A 21,500-nucleotide genomic window follows, 5' to 3' on the forward strand; every position below is an offset into this window, starting at 1 on the left:
ACCCCATGTTCATGGATTGGAAGACAAATTGTTGAGATGTCAATACTATCTAAATGATCACATATTCAATGCAATTTTATTCAAAATTCCAATAGTCTTTTTTGCGTAAGCGGGAAAGCTGGTCATTAAATTCATAGGGGAATTGCAAGGCGCCCCAAATAGCTAAAACGATCTTGAAAAAGAAGAACAAAATTGGAGGATACCCACTTCCAGATTTCAAAACTTACTACGAAGCCATAGTGGTCAAAACAGTGTGGTCCGGCGTAAGGGCAAACCAAGGTACAGAATGGAGAATCCATAAATACATCCACACATCAATGGCCAAATGATTTTTGACACGGATGCCAAGTCCATTCAATGGGGAAAGAATTGTCTCTTCAACAAGTGGTAATAGAACAACTAGATTTCTACATGCCCAAGAATGAAGCTGAACCCCTACCTCACACCATATGTAAAAATTAAAATGGATCAACAACCTAAACAGAAGAGCTAAAACTATAAAACTCAGAATAAAACATAGTGGTAAATCTTCATGAGCTTGGAGTTGACAATGGATTCTTATATAAATCACCAGAAGCTTGAGGAATAAAAGAAAAAAACAGATAAATCAGACTTCATCAAAATTAAAAATTTTTGTGCATCAAAAGACATTATCATGGGCGCCTGGGTGGCTCAGTTGGTTGAGCGACTGCCTTCGGCTCAGGTCATGATCCTGGAGTCCCAGGATCGAGTCCCGCATCAGGCTCCCCCTGCTCGGCGGGGAGTCTGCTTCTCCCTCTGACCCTCCTCCCTCTCATGCTCTCTGTCTCTCATTCTCTCTGTCTCAAATAAATAAATAAAAATCTTAAAAAAAAAAAAAAGACATTATCAGGAAAGTGAAAAGACAATGTACAGAATGGGATAAACTACTTGCAAATCATACATACTGATTCAATATCCAGACTATATTTGCAAATCATATAATAAGAGCTCAATATTGAGAATGTATAAAGAACTCCTACAGCTTAACAGCAAAAAGAGCAAAGAACTTGAATACACATTCTTCCAAGAATGTATACAAATGGTTAATAAGCAGAAGAAAAGATGTTCAACAGCATTAGTCATTAGGGAAATGCAAAAACAAAACCACAATGAGATACCACTTCACATCCATTAGGATGGCTATAATAAAAATTTAAAACAAAACAGAAAATAACAAGCATAGGTAAGGATCTGAGAAAATTGGGACTTTTGTGCATTGCAGGAGAAATATGAAATGGTGCAGCTGCTGTGGAAAACACTTTAGCAGTTCCTCAAAGAGTTAAACATAGGATGATTAAAGGACCCACCAAGGCCACTCCTAGGTATATTCCCCAAAGAACTGAAAACACTCAAACACATACCCATAAACCTATGTGCACTGCAGCCTTATCCACAATAGCCAAAGATGGAAACACAAGTGTTCATCAACAGTGAATAGATTGTAGTACATATATATATATATATATATAATGGAATATTATTCAGCCATAAATAAGAATGAAGTTCTGATACATGATTCATGTACACGGGATGAACCTTGAAGACATTATGCCGAGTGAAACAAGCCAGACACAAAACAACAAATACTTTATAATTCCACTTATATAAAATATCTAGAATAAGCAAATTCATAGAGACAAGAGATAGATTACAAGTTATCAGGAGCTGGAGGAAAGGGGAAATGTGGAGTTATTGTTTAATATGTATAATGGTTCTGTCTGAGGTAATGAGAAAGTTCTGGAAACAGATAATGGTGATGGTTGTGCAACACTGTGAACATAATTAGTGTCACTGAACTGGACACTTAAAATGGTTAAAATAACAAATTTTATGTTATATATTTTACCATAATACAGAAACTTTTTAAAAAATTCAGTCAATGTGGGACACCTGGGTGGCTCGTCAATTAAGCATCTGCCTTTGGATCAGGTCATGATCCCGGGGTCCTAGGATCGAGTCCTGCATCCCTCTCCCTGCTCAGTGGGGAGCCTGCTTCTCCCTCTCCCTCTGCTCCCGCCCCCCACCCCCGCTCGCTCCCTCTCTCCTGCTCTTTCTCTCAAATAAATAAAATCATTTAAAAAAATTAACTGAATGAAAATAAAGACTGAATAACTATATTCACATGATTTAAATTAAAATAAAAATTATAGGATATTAATAAAAACATGACAAAACAAAATGGAAAAAGATACTCTTTGTGTGCTTTGAAGAACTCACATTTGAAGGCAATGTTATGTAGTAATCAGAAAACAAGTAATAGAAACATCATCAAAATCAATGGAAAGGAATAAAGATGCTTAAACTGAATATACACCCCAAATCTATAGTATACTGTGATTTATAATAAGAAATAGATACATGGTCTTCATCCCTGTTTCTGGCACAAAGCTCCTAAAACTCTAGGAACACCAGTGATGAGGGAAATAAAAATGTCTCTATCTTCTGAAAGCACCTAGGTCACCTGAGGATGGGGGCTGGCTGCCTGGAGAACCAACCTTGTGATTAGAGGGTTGGAATTATCAGTCACCCTCCTCCAATCTCTGGGGAGGGAGGAAGAGATGGAGATTGTATCAATACCCAACAGCCAGTGATGTAATCAATCATGTCTCTGTAATGAGGCCTCCATAAAAACCCAAAAGGACCAGCTTTGGGAGCTTCCAGGTTGGTGAACACATGCAGATGTGGGGAAAGTGGTGCTCTTGGAGAGGGCAGGGAAGCTCCATCCCCTTTCCTAATACATCCCTTCCATCTGGCTGTGCCTGAGCTATATCCTTTTATAATAAACTGGTTAGTCAGTAAACAGGTTTCCTGAGTTCTACGAATTTCCTGAGTTTAGCAAATTAATCAAACTCAAGGAACAGGGTCCTTGGAACCTGCAGGGTAGAGGGGGCTGGTCAGAAGCACAGGTGATAATCTGGGCTAGTGACTGGCATCTGAAGGGAAGGAGGGGCAGGCAGTCTTGCAGGACTGAGCCCTCAGTTGTGGGATCTGACACTAATCAACTATATATGAGTTGAACTGTAGGACACCCAGCTGGTGTCTGGAGGATTCTTTGCATGTGTGTGTGAGAAACACCACCCTCCCCATATACAGGTGACCAGAACTGCTAGTGACATATATATTTCAAGCCATCTAAAATTCACTAATTTTAAAATGTTGAAGACCCTTAGTACTTAGTATTTCTAGAGTTGGAGAAATAGGTAATGCAATTTTTAAAAAATACTGGGTAGATACATATTAAAAAGCAAAAATAAGAAAGCAATACTCATGCTTCTACCTCTTGAAATTATGTAAGTTTTCAATTAAGATAAGGTAGAAAAAACAACTTATATATTAGTCTAAATATATCATGTACCTTTTGTTGATATAATGAATCAAAGTATAGATAACATCTCGAAGGACAAAGGCCCAAGCTCCTCCTAAGGCACTTTTAATATCTTTCAGTAATAAAGTAACAAACAGGTGATATATTTTAAGAATTCTGTGCTTTTTATAAACATTATTTGTCTCAGCGGCTTGCTCACATATGGCTAGAAGAATTTTCTGATAGGAATCCTAGAAAATAAAGACATTTCATAAAAAACTTATCGAATCATGTATATTCAACTATAATAAATCTGTTTTATATTCAAAACAACAAATTAACAGAATTTTGTTTTGTTGTAATATCAAAGGCAAATATTACATTAAGAAAATTAGTATCTTAAACTGTTGTCAATTTATCTAGCTTTCAGATAGCAAACAGTAATTTTAAAAAATATATACTCCCTAAGCCAATATATGACTAAAGTACCATGAAATTCAGGTCTCATACATGACATATTTCAATTAATATCTACAAGTAAAATACCAAGATATAAACTTATAAATGAGTGTTTTTCTTTTTAATTTATTCAGATGAGTTTTCCCTTTAATTTTCGTTCTTTTTAAGATGTACTTACACAGATTTTCTAGCTGAAAAAGAAGGAAGTCTCTCTTCAGTTATTATAATAGTAATGTGTACTTACAGGGCTTTTGGAAAGAATTTCTAAAATGCTTTTAAGCTTGGTTTTATGGCAGTTGCTGATATAGGCAAATGTTGCTTTAATCACATGTGATGGAAAATGAGGTGGATTAGGAGCAGGATCCAAATCCCTGAGAGTTATAGGGAAAAAAAGCAGTCATCATTTTCAGAACAAAATTATTAAGGAAAAAAAAAAAAAGATTCTGTTGAAGTCAAGTTTCAGAAACCATGAAGTTTCAGAAAGAAAATTTAGATTAATAACCCCATGTTCTAAAATTACTTTCCCACTGAAAAACTAGGCTTTCAATAAAATCACAAATGACTTATCACATCCTACACATTATCAGTCAGACTATCTAAATACCTTTACCCTCTATGACTTAATTTTAAGTGATGTGCTTAAGAAATCTTTTATGAAGGGGTGCCTGGGTGGCTCAGTCGTTAAGCGTCTGCCTTCAGCTCAGGTCATGATCCCAGGGTCCTGGGATCGAGCCCCGCATCGGGCTCCGTGCTCGGCGGGAAGCCTGCTTCTCCCTCTCCCTGCCACTCTGCCTACTTGTGTTCTCTCTCTCTGTATCAAATAAATAAATAAAATCTTAAAAAAAAAAAAGAAAGAAAGAAATCTTTTATAAAGTTAATGGCAATTCTACAAATGAGGCTTGTTATCACTTCGGGTCTTAATTAAAGCTCTATGTTACTACTGTAAACACACTAATATTCTGAGACTGGCAATCAGACACTCTTTTTATCAAATGAAATTATAAACTGAACATACTTTGGTAGATATTATTACTTTTTCATACAGCTAGCATAGTAGGGCACACTGTAACTAAAGGATGCTCTCCAGTAGCTCACACAAGAAACACAGTATGTGCCTACAAACTGAAACAGACATTTGAAGGTGTCAACCAATCAAATTCCCAAGGAAATTCTGAAATTGCAGCAAATTCTCTAAGTTTAAAATATCCATACCCTGAAAAGTCACAGAGGTCCGTGCTTTGGCTGGCACCAGAAGTTGCTGGTTCATGTAATGTCATCAATAACTCCACAACAATCTCTGGTAAATTAGTAAGGAATAAATGATCAATCTGTAAGGATACAAAATTAAAGTAACATTTAAGTTTTGGGGCACCTGGGTGGCTGTCGTTAAGCGTCTGCCTTCGGCTCAGGTCATGATCCCAGGGTCCTGGGATCGAGCCCCACATCGGGCTCCCTGCTCAGCGGGAAGCCTGCTTCTCCCTCTCCCACTCCCCCTGCTTGTGTTCCCTCTCTCACTGTGTCTCTCTCTGTCAAATAAATAAGTAAAAATCTTTTAAAAAATAAAATAAAATAACAGTTAAGATTATGTCTGTGACCTTTAAGACAGTTCAAGGGACTAAAATTATTGCATCATTTCCAAAATTGATGAAATAGATAACCAAAGACCTAAGATGTGCAAGACATACAGCTAACTTTCTACTATGCAACCGACCTGTAGCCTGAGAGGCTGGTAAGGAAATGATACCAAACAAGACTCCCTTAATCTGACTCTTGTTTAATTTTAAAGAATCAGGGGCGCCTGGGTGGCTCAGTCAGTTAAGTGTCTGCTTTCGGCTCAGGTCATGATCCAGGTCCTGGGATCGAGTCCCTGCGTCTGGCTCCCTGCTCAGCGGGGAGTCTGCTTCTCCCTCTCCCTCTGCCTCTCCCCCCGGCTTGTGCTCATTTCACTCACTCTCTCTCAAATAAATAAAATCTTAAAAAAAATAATTTTAAAGAATCATTTTAATTGACTAAGGCTTCAGGTGCAGCACTGAATTCCTCAACCTAGTGATTTTCCGGCTAACCAAATTCCCCACTGAGCTACACTGCTTCTCAATCTGCATTTTACTCTTCACTTACGTGGAAAATCTATCTCACTTAACAATACTTTACTAGTAAGAATTGCCAGTGACTTTGCCTGCATGACTTTTGCCCAGATTCCTACTTGGCTGATATTCCAAATCTGGAGCTTCACTGCTACCCCCATGCGCTGTCCTCAACAGTAAACTGAAATCCTCCCGGACAGGAGCAGGTTCTTCATTGACCCACTTCCTGTACCCACAGCCTCTCAGAGGACAGATATTCTCTAACTATAAAGAATCGGTCTGCTCCACTATACCTCACCCAAATAAACGACAATCGTGGAGATAAAGTTGGTTTATTAGCTCTCCAAGTAAGGAATAACAGTGCTCTAAACTAAATGGTAAATGGCTGATTGACTTGGTGCATAAGATTTGAAAACACACTTCCTCACAACAGAAACAGTTTAAAATGTGACAAGAAAGAAATCGAATGTACAGATCCTAGTCTTTCCTTCACGCTTATACATCAGTCATTCAAGTCATCATTTCCAAGGGTTTCAGCCCTTTTAAGAATCCAGCCTCATTTCAAAGTATATCTGGGATAAGGAAGGATAAACTGGCCGTGTCTGTTTAATATCAGAGGAAACATTAATGAATTTCCTTACACAAAGAATGACAAGTGGCTTCATGAGTTTTGTATCATTCTACAATAAGCAAGATCTGTAATGTTTATCTAAGGGACATGTAAGTTATGCAGATGTCTAGGTACAGCTAACCAATGTTGTAACTGTTAATATTTCAGGCTTTTGACAGACAAATGACAGATTTTAGAGGCTCAGAGACTAATAATAATTGTACCAACCCTTATGCAGAGAGGAAAGAATCTTAGAGGATTGATTCAGAGAAAGTCTATACTAGAGAACCAAAGAAAAAACAAACTTATAACAACTTAATGCCAAATGGAATTGAGACTAACAAGAATTTAGGTCTTTAACCAAGAAGCTAAGAAATTATCATTCAGGTTTGCCTCTCTCCATTCTTGACACTGATGTTTCAGTCAGGTCTCAATGTAATTATTTTTCCCCTCCTAGACTTACTCTGACTCTGCAAACTGCTCTCTTTTAGTTTGAATACATTTGGGTTTTTTTAACATTTTATTTTTAAAGATTTTATTTATTTGTCAGAGAGAGAAAGCATAAGCAAGCAGAGTGGCAGGCAGAGGGAGAGGGAGAAGCATACTCCCCATTGAGCAGGGAGCCTGACTAGGACTCGATTCCAGGATCCCGAGATCACGACCTGAGCCTAAGGCAGACATTTAACTGATGAGCCACCCAGGGGTCCCTAGTTTGAATACTTTTAAAAAGTAGTAAGATTAGGCCTGCTTAGAAGCAGGGAGATGGCTGGGAGAGGATAAAAGCAGGGTCTTTCATAGATTCTATAACCTCTGGAGCACCAACATTCTGTTTCAACTGTGTTTTGAGAAAGGAGCTCCTCATTTGCCTCCAAAGTGACTTAGAACTAGCTCCAACTGGCCGTGGTCCACCGGGGCAAGTAAGAAACTCCATGTTCCATTTCTTGGTTCAATACAGTAACCGGGCAAACAAAAAAAGTCTCTTTCAAGTTCATCCAATCGTAATTTTAATATTAGCCTACTTGGTTAGTCATCCCTTACTTAAATTTAAAAAAACAAAACAAAACAAAGCTTGAGAGTAACTAATTTCTTTTACCTTAAAAAAAAGTTTATCTATGTGTTTTAAGTTCCCTCAAATAATTTTGGATGTATATAAATTACTATAAAACAAACAGAAGTTGTTAGATTCTTTTTTACTTGACTCCATCTTTTATCAAATAATGAGTATTCACTACATACTAGGAAGCCAGGATACACCGGCAAAAAGGAAAAAAAAAATCCTACCTTCAGAGTACTTTAGCAGAGAAGACTGATAAACAATGAACATGATTCATAAGTAAATTATATTACATGTAGTCAGTCTCATAGAAAAAAGAAAGAGCGGGGCATCGGAACTTGAGATCATACTTCTTGAAAAGTAAAGAGGAACACTTTCTATACACTGTTCAGTACTGCTTGAATTTAACATCCGGTTTGCATTCATTTATTACTGCCAATTAAAATAAATTTTAAGGGGGAACAAACTGATCGACTTTCAAGTCGACGCAGGTGGAATATATTCGGTATTTAAACTAATTTAAGTTTGTTGGTTTAATTAAGATAGACATGTCTAGAGTTATCAGCATTAAATATGAAACTTTTATCTAGGTTTGCTAAAGGTCAAATAAGTTCATTATTATCTCTGTTGCAATTTTTTAGCAAAAGGATGACTTAAAATGATGATAATTTTCTGTCTCAAAGTTTTCATGGGTGATTGTTAAGACACTCTTTGGTAACCTACGACTTTAAAGTTTTGCTTGGATAATAAATGGCACTGAATTCATTGGACATCTAGGTCTTTTTCAAATGAAATAAGATACTAAAGCATTGATTACTGAAGGCAGGTTTGTGCTTTTGGCTTCTTACTGCAGAGAAACGAAGAATATTTGAGTGTTTGAAAACACGCTTTGTGTTTAATAGATTCATAAATTTGCCATCTAAAGGTATCTGGTGTGACATTCACAATTGGTTTCTAATGTAGTTTTCACTGGAGACCAAGGTTAAAACTGATAGAAATAAGGGAAACATCTATTAATGAAAAAGCTGTAAAAGGTTTATGAGGGGAAATTTTTTGAAAAGAATTTTATATGCTGTCAGGACTAAAGTTGAAACGAATCGATATTAAAAGTACACTGGTATAAGACTGAAGTTTTGCTTTTTTCTCTGTTCAAAGATAGTTTTCTTCAATTGCTGGTTTGCACTTGATAAGAAAATGTAAACAAAGGTTTTTTTCTTTTGTCTGCCCTGAGAACCGGTTTCTACGTTTTGTCTTTATCAAGTCTTTCATCACACCGTTAAAACTTTAAATTTTAAAGGAGCCAAGTTTTGCTAACAACTATATAACCCTACATATTTGCCTTTGGAATCTCTTTCTGCCACTTTGGTTAAATAAATAATTACATTTTGAGCTTTGTAATGATCTGTAATCCACTATTCAGGCTCGTGTTTTATAATTTTCTAAGGTTTTTTAAACAAACTTCTCCGGATTTAAATTGTAAATGGAGTCTCTGACTCATTAGGCCTTCTTATTTGGTATGTTAAATTACTCTGGAAGCACTGTCAAATACTGATAAGCTTTAGATTATATTTGGGTAAATGCTGTAACTATTCTAGAGAATATATGTAATTCCTGAAGTTTTGGTAATAAGGTCATCACTTCATGCTCTAATTATTAAAGTGTTATGTTTCACAGAAATAACCGGATGTCCTTGCAGCTATATTGTAACCTATCATCAGATCTTTAACCATGTCCATTTTGGAGTCTTTTCTCATTTACAGTCAATTCTTACTCTCTTGAGACACGTCTCATCTTCAAGGAGATTCATAAAAAGGGCTTTTGACAAATACAGATTTTGGTATCTTTAAGATCCTAAAACTAAAACTGGTAGAATTTCCAGAATTAACTAAAAAGCTGCATTCAAACTGAACAAGAGTTAGTAACATGGATGGTTTTCGTAACTCTTGTTTGAAACATTGCTGGTTCCTGGGGTGCCTGGGTGGCTCAGTAAGTGACGCGTCAGACTCTTCATTTCAGCTTAGGTCATGATCTCAGGGTTGTGAGATGGAGCCCCACAGAGGACTCTGCTCAGCAGGGAGTCTACTTGAGATTCTCTCTCTCCCTCTGCCCCTCCCCCTGCTCATGCTCTCTCTCTCTAATAAATAAAATCTTAAAGAAAATATTCCCCACCTGACCAATGTTGACCCATAGGTAGGGACATCTCTACACCCCTATTCAGCAGGAAGAAGTTATAAAAGATAAGACCTTCCACCCTCAGCAACCTTGAAGATTTAAGGGTCAAAACTGTTCAGGGGGAATGATGTGGGAAACAAAGGCAGAAGGAAATGTAGATAAAACTAAATTTCCTTATAACCTGCACCGAATAACAAATACTTGAAATAGGCAGAGTATAACATTCCTCCAGGAAACTCCCAACTGTCTTAATGTTAATGCCCTGCTAAGGGAAAAACCTTAGCTTGACAACAGCCAGGCCTCCCCTATCCTGTGAGTCTTCTTTAGTGTATGAAAATCCTTTTGGAACTTCACTTTGTCTTTACTTCCCCCAGCCCCAAAGTCTATCATGTTGCTCCTCACAATCCCGGGGCCGCAGCTCTTTAGGCCCACGGGGCCTGTCTCCATGCTTTAATAAAACCACCTTTTTGCAACCCCCCCCAAAAAATGAAATAATAAAAAAAATTTTTTAAAGGAAAAAAAATCAATAAAATTATTCCAAAGTTTTTTTTTAATTTCTGATAAAAAACATTTCATTTAAAAGCCAATCAAAAGAAGAGAACACTGTAATAACAGCAATAAAAAAATTCACGGATTGCCTATGCTAGACAGGGATTACTACATATTAAATTTTACTGCATAAATGATGAATAGTCTTAAAACTACAAAGTTATATGTCCATTGAATTGGGGATGATAAGGACGGGGAGCCTGGCTGGCTTAGTCTAGGGGTCATGAGTTCATGACCTACCCAGCGCTACGCTGGGCCTGGAGCCTACTTTAAAAAAAAAAAAAAAGAAGGAAAGAAAGAAGTAGAGGATAAGTAGGTACAAGGGAAGCCATACCTGTTTTCCTAGTAAATTTTCATCTTTCAGCATATCATAGACTTTGGTAGCAGTCTCTCTCTGCTGTGCCATCCCACTGTCTCCTGTACCCTCGTAGGCAAAGTAAGGAAGAATATTTACAAGAATCTTTGGAAAGCAGTGTGTTAGAAGACTTTTCCAATCCTCATCAATCTGATTAGCAATGGACTTCACCTCATCGAAACGACTTCTAATCACCAGATGTGGGATCAAAACCTTGTAACATGATCTGAAAATGTAAAATTTTGCAATATATGTTATATATAACTTCTCATAGTCAAATTTTATAATATAGCTCTTAAAATAATGAAATGCTTTATTTAGTAAGCATGAGAGCATCACTTTATCTAGATCATTAAACATTCTTATTCTAATTCTATAAATGGAGAAATGAAGTTAAACAAATTCTAAATAATCAAATACAGGAGGAAACAGATCTGAGAATATAATAACCACCCTGATTCTATGATCAAAAAGTATGAACTGAATTTATTTCTTCTGTATAACCGACTGATGCAAAATTATTTCATTTATGTAAAATGAAATGTGAAAGAAATTTACGAATTCAAGCCATTAATGTTAAATACTTTTATTGCCAAAATGAAAGAACAAGGGCCACTGAATAATTATGAACTGTTTTCCCATCATCCTGATATCTAAACATTATTTAGTTGTTCCAAACCTCCCCGTTTTCAAAATTTTCTTCTCAAGAGTTAGGAGTTAGCAAAATAAATATTTTTACATTAAACTTTAAATCTAATAAAAATAATGACAAAATGGTCCATAGCCAAGCAACAGCAACGACGAACAATTTATCTTTGATTTGTCATAGGGAAGATTATCAAACATTAAAGCTGAAAGAGCCCTTAAAGAGCCATGTGATTCCCTTACTGTACAGACTAAAAAACCAAGGCCCAGGGGGTGTTTCCATGGCTTTTGCCCAAACTCACACAGCTCATCACCGGCACAGCCAGGGCCAGATCCTAAGCCTAGTGATTCCCTTCAGTACACTTCAGTTCAAACAAGCAGTCCTGCCTCTCCTACCACACAGCCTCCCAGCTCCGTGCCTGCGTGCGTGTGTGTGTGCATGCGCGCATGAATGTGCGTGTAAGGTGGGGGGAGGGGGGCTGCCAAACATTTCCATCTAATTTAAAATGAACATATTTCATATGTGCCATATGTAGACCTACCTATAGAAATCCTCAACATTTGTGTAGTTTAGTAAAATAAAAGGAAAAGAATATAAGCTATGTTCAGTATCTTGAAGATTAAGCCATTCCAAAACCAGATAATCCAAATGAGAAGCCATGAAGTCTTCTAAACGTCTGTATCCAAAAGTTTCAGAAACTTTCTCTAAAACCTGAACAAATCAGAAAGAAATCAATGCTTTAAGAAAGCAATGAAAAAAATAAATCCCTTAAATTCTTTTATTTACAGTATAACTTTGAAGCAATCATTCAACCATTCTATAGCTTGATTTCCTCATCTAGAAGAGGATAATAAAAGTACCTAGACTTCAGAGAGACTAAATGAGAAACACATATTTAATATAATTAGCCCTGAGCATGGCACACAGAAAACACTTAATAAATGTTAAATGAATAAAAATGGAAAAATATAGTGTAATGTTCAACCTTTGATTATATTTCAAAGGAAGGTCTAAAGTAAAATAATTCTTCTCAGTCCTAAATCTAAATGAGAAAAATCCAACCACTATAATCCACTTTTAATATTAGGTAGTGTAGGGGCGCCTGGGTGGCTCAGTCTGTTAAGTGTCCGACTCTTAAATTTGGCTCAGGTCATGATCTCAGGGTTATGAGATGGAGCCCAGAGTCAGGCTCTGCATTCAGGGCGGGGGGGTGGGGTGGGGTGGGGGTTGGGGGGTGGGGGTGGGGGAGGCGGTATCCGCTTGGCATTCTCTTCTTCTCCCTCTCCCTCCACTCCTCCCCTGCTCCCTCCCTAAGATAAATAAATCTTTAAAAAATAATAATTAGGTAGTGTAGCAGTATACTTAAAAAACTTATTTTAATACTGAGAGGTGAAAGATTAGCTCGTGTAAGGCTGATTACCTACAGGTCGGCCTATTATCCAGTTCCATGGAAACCATGCTGGTAGAATGCTGAATGGTCTATCAGGCCACTGATCTATCACTGGTTCATCACATGAACATCTACAATGGAAAGGTCTGGACCTTTCCAAACCATGAACGCTAGGTGGTGGAACAGGGCAGAGGCGAACACTCTCCAACACCGTGCTGATGTAACTGCACGACTGGACCCAAGTGTTCCTTCCCTAGTCGTGTGACTTAAAAGTTTCACAGCTCTATGATCTGACTTCTGGCCCTGCTAGATCCCAAGGTTGTACCCCAGAATCTATCAGGCAAAACACTTGCTACTGGCTCTTTGTTCCATGTGTTTTCCTCAATAAAAGCAATTCCAGAGGGCAGGGGTCTGGATGAGACGTCATTCATCCCTGCTTAGTTCAAGAATACTTTGTGAAATACTTAATATAAAAAATGATACTGCATCCAAATAAACATATACTATTTAAAGAGTTACTACTTCCCAATATTCCCAATCTAAAAAATAAGACTGGGGGTGCCTGGGTGGCTCAGTTGGTTAAGCGACTGCCGTCTGCTCAGGTCATGATCCTGGAGTCCCTGGATCGAGTCCCGCATTGGGCTCCCTGCTCGGCGGGGAGTCTGCTTCTCCCTCTGACCCTCCCCACTCTCATGTGCTCTCTCTCATTCTCTCTCTCTCAAATAAATAAAATCTTTAAAAAATTTAAAAATTTAAAAAACCCAAAAAATTAAAAATAAGACTGTCTCCAAGTCTTTAACAAGTGCCACTTTAAAATAAGTTTTAGGGTGGGGGGATGGGTTAGCCTGGTGATGGGTATTAAAGAGGGCACATATTGAATGGAGCACTGGGTGTTATGCACAAACAATGAATCATGGAACACTACATCAAAAACTAATGATGTAATGTATGGTGATTAACATAACATAATAAAATAAAAATAAAAATAAGCTTTAACTTTTTAAATTATTTAAAAGTTACCCGAGGAGGATAATAAAAAATATTCATCTACATGTACCTTTTTAACGAGGTGAGGTTCTAATCCATTCTCTTTCACAGACTTGCACAACGCAAACAAAGCCTGTTTTTCACAGACTGGGCTACAGCATAAAATCACAGCTATCGTCATCAGTAAAACAGATTTTCTATTATAAATCTCATCCAAAAGTTCAGGGTTCTCAGCTCTGTGGGACTTGAAAAGAATTTTAAAAATAATAATATAATGTAAATATATAAACATTACAAATAAACCTATCAGTCTAGGGGCGTCTGGGTGGCTCAGTCATTAAGCATCTGCCTTCAGCTCAGGTCATGATCCCAGGGTCCTGGGGTCCACCCCGCACTGGGCTCCCTGCTCAGCGGGGAGTCTGCTTCTCTTTCTGCCCCTCCCCCTGCTTGTGTTTCCTCTCTCGCTGTCTGTCAAATAATTAAATCTTAAAAAAAAAAAAACTATCAGTCTAAAATATTTACCCATTATAACATTTAATGAGCAGCCATTAAGCAGTGTTAAATCCCACAGTGATGGAGTCAAGGGCAGAGATCTGAGAAAATATCAAAGTTTCTGTAGAGGGACAACTGGTTTTGATAAGATCTTATGGAAAGAATTCACAAGCCTTTCAGTGAAGTATAAAGCACTAAAGAAAAACAAAAAAGAACTTTCAAGAAGGACAATCTGATGGTTATCAGAGGGGAGGTGTGAATATGGGTTAACAGGTGACGGGTATTAAGGAGGGCACTTGTTATGATGAGCACCAGGGGATGTATGGAAGTGTTGAATCACTGTATTGAACACCTGAAACTAATGTAACACTGTAGGTTAACTAACTGGAATTAAAACAACTTAAATAAAAAAAAAATTGCAAGAAGATGAGAATGATTATAAGCTCCTTTTCCATGACCAAGTATGTATCCTAAGATGCTTTTATTATCTTTATTGATAGCTCTTTATACTTCAAAAAAGTCACATGTATTGTCAAAAGTAAAAATAAAATCCTAGACAACTAGGCAACTAGACAGAATAATACATGCTTCTAATTTAATGACCAATCATTATAATATCCCAACAAACGTAAACATTTTTTAACTGGCCATAATTGATAAAAGTTCCTCGGGGGGCCTGGGTGGCTCAGTCGGTGGAGCATGGGACTCTTGATCTCAGGGTTGTGGGATCAAGCCCTACATCGGGTGTAGAGATGACTTAAAAATAAAATCTTTAAAACAAAATAAAGTTTCTCTTCACATTTTGAAAACTCTGCTACTCACTGACCCTACTTCTGTTTTTCTGGAACAAGGAAAAGAGCTAAATTCCTTTACTAAACGGCCATCGCTGGCATGTTTGGAAATCGCTATGAGGCCCCCACTACGTCAGCTCCTCCATGGGCTCCTCAAGAGAAACACATCTACAGACTCCTTAACACCCTAGTTAAAAATCTGCTTTTACTCAGAACCAAACAAGCTGACTGCCCTCTATAACGTACAGAGGATCCCAGATCCAGAACAGTATGCTTCTATTAATGATGTCTAGGACAGACAGGCTCCCTGCTGAGCAAACACACAGAGGCTAAAGAACATGCCACTGAACAACCAATGGGTAAGTGAAGAAATCAAAGAGGAAATCAAAAAATATATGGAAACAAATAAAAATGGAAACACAATAATCCAAAATCTTTGGGACATAGCAAAAGCAGTTCTAAGAGGGAAGTTTATAGCAATACCTCAAGAAAACAACAAAAATCTCAAATAAGCAACCTAACTTTACACCAAATGGAACTAGAAAAAGAACAAACAAAGGCCAAAACTGGTAGAAGGAAGGAAATAAGAAAGACTAGAGAGGAAATAAATAAAAGAGACTAAAAAAAAAAAAAAAAAAAGAAAAGACCAATGAAATCAAGGGCTGGTTCTTTGAAAAGATTGACAAAATTGATAAACCTTTATTTAGCCAGACTCATCAAGGGAAAAAAAAGAAGACTCAAATAAATAAAATCAGAAACGAAAGAGCAGAAATAACAACCGGCAGCACAGAAAGACAAAGGATTATAGGAGAATAGTATGAAAAACTATATGCCAACAAACTGGACAACCTAGAACAAATGGAGAAATTTCTAGAAACATACAGTCCCAAAACTGAATCAGGAAGATACAGAAAATGTGAACAGGTTACTAGTAAAGAAATTGAGACAGTTATAAAAAGACTCCCAACAAACAGAAGTCCAGGGCCAGATGGCTTCACATGTGAATTCTACCAAACATTTAAAGAGATAATACCTACTTTTCTCAAACTACTGCAAAAAATAGAAGAGAAAGGAAAACTTCCAAATTTATTCTGAGGCCAGCATTACCCTGATACCAATACCAGACAGGAAGGAAGGAAGGAAGAAAGAAAGAAAAAAAGAACTACAGGCCAATATCCCTGATGAACACAGATGCAAAAATCCTCAACAAAATAATACCAAACTGAATTCAACAAGACATCAAAAAAGATCATTCACTGCAATCAAGGGGATTTATTCCAGGGATGCAAAGATGATTCAATATTCACAATCAATGTGATACATCATATTAACAAGAGGAAGAGTAAGAACCATATGATCCCCTCAAGACATGCAAAAGAACATTTGACAAAATACAACATCCTTCATGATAAACACTCTAAAAAAAGAGGGCTTAGAAGGAACAAACCTTCACATTATAAAGCCATCTATGAAAAACCCACAGCTAAGATTATACTCAATGCTGAAAAACTGAAAGCATTTCCTCTAAGAACAAGAACAAATAAAGGATGTCCACTCTTGCCATTTTTATTCAACACAGTACTGGAAGTCCTAGCTGCAGCCATAAGACAAGAAGTAAAAGTCATCCAAATTGGTAAGGAAGAAGTAAAACTGTCTCTATTTACAGATGACATGATACTACACACAGAAAATCTTGAAGACTCTATCTAAAAACTATTAGAACTCATAAATGCATTCAGCATACTGTTGCAGGATACAAAATTTATACACAGAAATCTGATGTACTTTTTTTTTAAGATTCTATTTATTTATTTGACAGAGAGAGAGAGAGAAACAGCGAGAGAGGGAACACAAGCAGGGGGAGTGGGAGAAGGAGCAGTCTCCCCACTGAGCAAGGAGCCCGATACAGAGCTCGATTCCAAGACCCCAAGATCATGACCGGAGTCAAAGGCAGACACTTAACCGACTGAGCCACCCAGGCACACCCCTCTGTTGCACTTTTATACACTAATAATGAAGTAGCAGCAAGAGAAATTAAGAAAACAATGCCATTTACTATTATACCAAAAAGAACGAAATACCTAGGAGTAAGTTTAACCAAAGAGGTGAAAGACCTATACTCTGAAAATGTAAGATATTGATGAAAGAAACTGAAGATGGCACAAAAAAATGGAAATATGGATCATGCTCTCAGATCGGAAGAATATTGTTAAAATGGCCATACTGTTCAAAGCAATCTACAGATTTAATGCAATTCCTATCAAAATAACAATAGCATTTTTCACAAAACTAGAATAATCTCATAAAATTTATATGGGACCAGAAAAGACCCTGAATAGCCAAAACAGTCTTGAAAAAGAACAAAACCAGAGGTATCACAATCCCAGATTTCAAGATATAATACACAGCTACAGCAATCAAAACAGTATGATACTGGCATAAAAGAAAGAAACATAGATCAATGGAACAGAAAAAAGAGGCCAGACCACATTTATATGGTCAAGTAGCCTACAACAAAGAAAGCAAGAATATACAATGGGAAACAAATAGTATCTTCAATAAAAGGTGCTGGGAAATCTGCCAAAAAAATAAAACTGGACCACTTTCTTATACCATACACAAAAATAAACTCAAAATGGATTAAAGATCTAAATGTGAGGAGTGCCTGGGTGGCTCAGTTGGTTGAGCATCTACCTTCAGCTCAGGTCATGATCCCAGGGTCCTGGGATCGAGACTCGGGTCGGGCTCCCTGCTCAGCAGGGAGTCTGCTTCTCCCTCTCCCTCCCCCTAGTTGTGCTTTCTCTCTCTCTCTCTAATAAATAAAATCTTAAAAAAAAAAAAACCACACATCTAAATGTGAGACCTGAAACCGTAAAATTTCTAAAAGAAAACAAAGGCAGTAATCTCTTAGACACTGAAATTAGCAACAATTTTCTGAATGTGTCTCTTCAGACAAAGAAAACTAAAGCAAAAATAAACTATTAGGACTCCACCAAAATAAAAAGCTTTTGCAAACCAAAGGAAACCATCAACAAAACTAAAAGGCAGCCTACTGAATGAAAGAAGATGTTGGCAAATGATATATCTGATAAAGAGTTAACATCCAAAATATTTATTAGAAAGAACTTCTACAACTCAACACCCAAAAAACAATTTGATTAAAAAATGAGCAGAGTACCTAAATAAGACATTTTCCCGAAAACATACAGATGGACAACAGACACAGTATCATCAGTGAAATGCAAATCAAAATCGGAGCGAGATACCTATCACCTTACACTTGTCAGAATGGCTGGTACCAGGAAGACAAGAAACAAAGAGTGCTGGGAGGATGTGGAAGGAAGGAAAGCCTCGTATACTGCTGCTGGGCATGCAAGCTGGGGCAGCCACTGTGGCAAACAGTACAGAGGTGCCTCCAAAAATTGAAAATGGGAATCCCTTATGATCTAATAATTTCACTACTGGGTACTTACTCAAACAAAAACACTAATTTGAAAGATATATGCACTTCTATGCAATATTTACAATATCCCAGTGATGGAAGTAACCCAGTGTCCAGTGATAAATGAATGGATACAGAAGATGTGGTGGGGGGGGGGGTATGTATGCAGGTGTGTGTGTGTGTGTGTGAGCGATGGAATATCACTCAGCCATAAAAAAATGAGATCTTGACATTTGCAACAACATGGATGAACCTAGAGGGTATTATGCTAAGTGAAATAAGTCAAAAAAAGACAGACACCAAATGATTTCACTTACATGTGGAATCTAAGAAACAAAACAAATGAACAAAAAATCAGACTTTAAATACAGAGAACTGGTGGTTGTCAGAGGGGAGATGGGTGGGGGAATGGGTGAAACAGAGAATGGAGACTAAGAGGTACAAACTTCATCTATAAAATAAGTAAGTTACAGAGATGGAAAACACAGCATAGAGAATATACTCAGTAACACTGTAATAATACTGTATGGTGACCGCACTTACCGTGACAGGCACCAGTAATGTACAGAATCACTATGTTATACACCCCAAACTAATATAACAACACTGTAGGTTAACCCGACTTCGATTTAAAAAAAATTTTAATAAAAAAAGAAAGCCATTTGTACTCCCACAAAAACTCAGTAAATTTTGTTTTTTCCCCCACAAAAAACAGTACATATAAGTTGAACCAAAAGAAGTTGCCATTATTGGACTAATTCTAACCAACTTCAATTAATTCACACAGTTGTTTTAGTAAACTGGTGGACGCAAACTGTCTTAGGCCACACTGGTAAAGTAACACATGGCATATTTGTAAGAAGAATGGGATAAAAGCAATTACGCATTGCTGAAATTACCACTTCTCTCATTCCTTCCTGAGCTTTCAAGTATGCATTTTCAAAAGCTGTTTGCTGAAGCTTCAAAGGAAGTGCTTTCAATAATGTGGAAGAACCTCTGTGTTTCATATCCTGGAATAACCTTTAAAAAAAAAAAAAAGTCAAATAATTTTTTACCTTAAACGTTATTTTCCAAAGCGTTATTATGGGACACAAATAAATCACACTGTGAGATATACTAGCATACTGGGCCTTCTTTCAAAAAACCCAGTGAAATCTAAGCCCATTTAAACAGGTTCAGATGCACTGGTTAGTATCTGGTCTTTAGAATATACTCCCTTTTCTCCTAGAACTGAAAGGGTCTCAAAAAATCTTTTAGCTTAGAGCCCAAACTTAAAAAGTCCTGAACTCCAACTAGCCCATAAAGAAAAATTATCCTGTGATCAAACACCAAGCCTTAGACTCCTGTCCCCCTGCTCTAATTTTAAAAAGTGATATCCCGGGGGCGCCTGGGTGGCTCAGTTGGTTAAACGTCCAACTCTTGATCTCAGCTCAGGTCTTGATCTCAGATCTTGAGTTCAAACCCTGTGCTGGGGTCCACGCTGGGCAGGGAGTCTACTTAAAAAAAAAAAAAAAAAAAAAAAAAGTGATCTTGTCCTGCAAAGTGGATAGCTTTATGCCTTGACGATCTATTTAATTTTTTTATGTGATGGAAAAGAGCTGACCAGTGTTCTCTGCATAATATCCTATCATATTTAAGGACAACTCTGATCAATTTTGTCCTTTCTGCTTTTTTAGTAACCAAAGCTTTTATACTTTTTGGTGTTCTCTGATTCCTCCAGGTTCTCCAACATCTCTTACAATAGCCCACTATTAAATATCAACAATAACCAAAAAGCAAAAAAATCCCAACAGATGTTATGTTCATGTCATTCTTGAATTTATGTATGTTTTAAATCTTAAAGAGGTTTTCCAAAGCCACCACTGCCCTGCTTTATTACATTTAACTTGTGGCTCTCCATATCCCCAGATCTTTAGCTTTGCTGTGTATTTTCCATCTTTTAAGGACTTGAAGTAAAGCTCACATTCATTAGTAACCCTTACACTCAAGTCCTGAAAAGCGTCCTATACCTGAGGGATTAGACACGATTCCGATTTGTGCACACGACTGTCAGCATATTCAAACTATGCACACACGTTAGGTTTATCTAACACATACATTTATGTGACTGCTGGGGCAATTTCTTTATAGCAATCTTTAATTACTGATTAGTTATAGCTGAATAGTAAAGTTACCCACCAAATGATTTTCAATTTTGGTGATTTTAAAAGCATAACGTAAGTTCCTTTTCCAAATATTCATTTATTTTATAAATTACTGAACACCTACCATATGCCATAATTTTTTTTGGTGCTGAGTATACAACAATGAACAAAACAGACAAAAAACCAATGCCTTCTAGCAGCTTCTATTTAAGCTAGATGTGCTACATTTAAAATGTAACATTTCAAGTGGTCATACATGCTACTGAGAAAAATAAAGGAGAGGTACTTTATTTGTAGGGAGTGGAAGGTGGGAAAGGCAGAGATAGGTTATAATTTAGATCTCAAAAATCAAATGGACAACCTGAGAAACATGCAGTCCTAAGGAATTAATCTTGCTTCTTCAAGTACTCAAACAGAACAGGTCTCTAGGACAGGATTACTCCAATGCCTAATTGTATGTTCACTCACATGAACGGAACAGTAATGAGCACACTGTGAAATGTGCTCCTTTTCATTTTATGAACTCCTATAAAATACAAAGTAACAGCCAAACAGTCCATGGTGTCCTGTCAGTGGGAGCAGACACACCTCATTCAACTCCACCACTTACTGGCCGCAGGGCACTGAGCTGGTTACTTTCTCTCTCGAAGTCACTTTTCATTTACAGACTGGAGGCAATAACAGTGTCTAAGTGACAGGACTGTCAGAATTAAGAGAAAGCAGGGGCGCCTGGGTGGCTCAGCTGTTAAGCGTCTGCCTCCGGCTCAGGTCATGATCCCAGCGTCCTGGGATCGAGCCCTGCATCGGGCTCCCTGCTGGGCGGGAAGCCTGCTCTCCCTCTCCCACTCCCCCTGCTTGTGTTCCTGCTCTTGCTGTCTCTCGCTCTGTCAAATAAATGAATAAAATCTTTAAAAAGGGGGGGGGGGCACCTGGGTGGCTCAGCCGTTAAGCGTCTGCCTCCGGCTCCAGTCATGATCCCAGGGTCCTGGGATCAAGCTCC

At 37.5% G+C, this 21,500-nt stretch overlaps 1 protein-coding gene across 6 annotated transcripts in view; it reads right to left on the reverse strand.

The window, feature by feature from the left end:
* Positions 1 to 21,500, reverse strand: part of ATM (ATM serine/threonine kinase) — a 121,898-nt gene that overhangs the window by 54,773 nt on the left and 45,625 nt on the right. For all 6 annotated transcript variants that reach the window (XM_045895110.3, XM_064577496.1, XM_045895111.3 and 3 more), the window contains 7 exons: positions 19,256 to 19,376; positions 13,702 to 13,875; positions 11,796 to 11,965; positions 10,588 to 10,834; positions 4,997 to 5,112; positions 4,029 to 4,155; positions 3,377 to 3,576 (listed from right to left, as the gene is read on the reverse strand). In XM_045895110.3, the coding sequence (XP_045751066.1) occupies positions 3,377 to 3,576; positions 4,029 to 4,155; positions 4,997 to 5,112; positions 10,588 to 10,834; positions 11,796 to 11,965; positions 13,702 to 13,875; positions 19,256 to 19,376 (1,155 nt within the window). The remainder of the gene's footprint in view (positions 1 to 3,376; positions 3,577 to 4,028; positions 4,156 to 4,996; positions 5,113 to 10,587; positions 10,835 to 11,795; positions 11,966 to 13,701; positions 13,876 to 19,255; positions 19,377 to 21,500) is intronic.

This window comes from Mirounga angustirostris, unplaced genomic scaffold, assembly GCF_029215605.1.
Source record: "Mirounga angustirostris isolate CCGP_5_RB_7025 unplaced genomic scaffold, mMirAng1.0.hap1 SCAF_13, whole genome shotgun sequence".
NCBI classification, from domain to species: Eukaryota; Metazoa; Chordata; class Mammalia; order Carnivora; family Phocidae; genus Mirounga; species Mirounga angustirostris.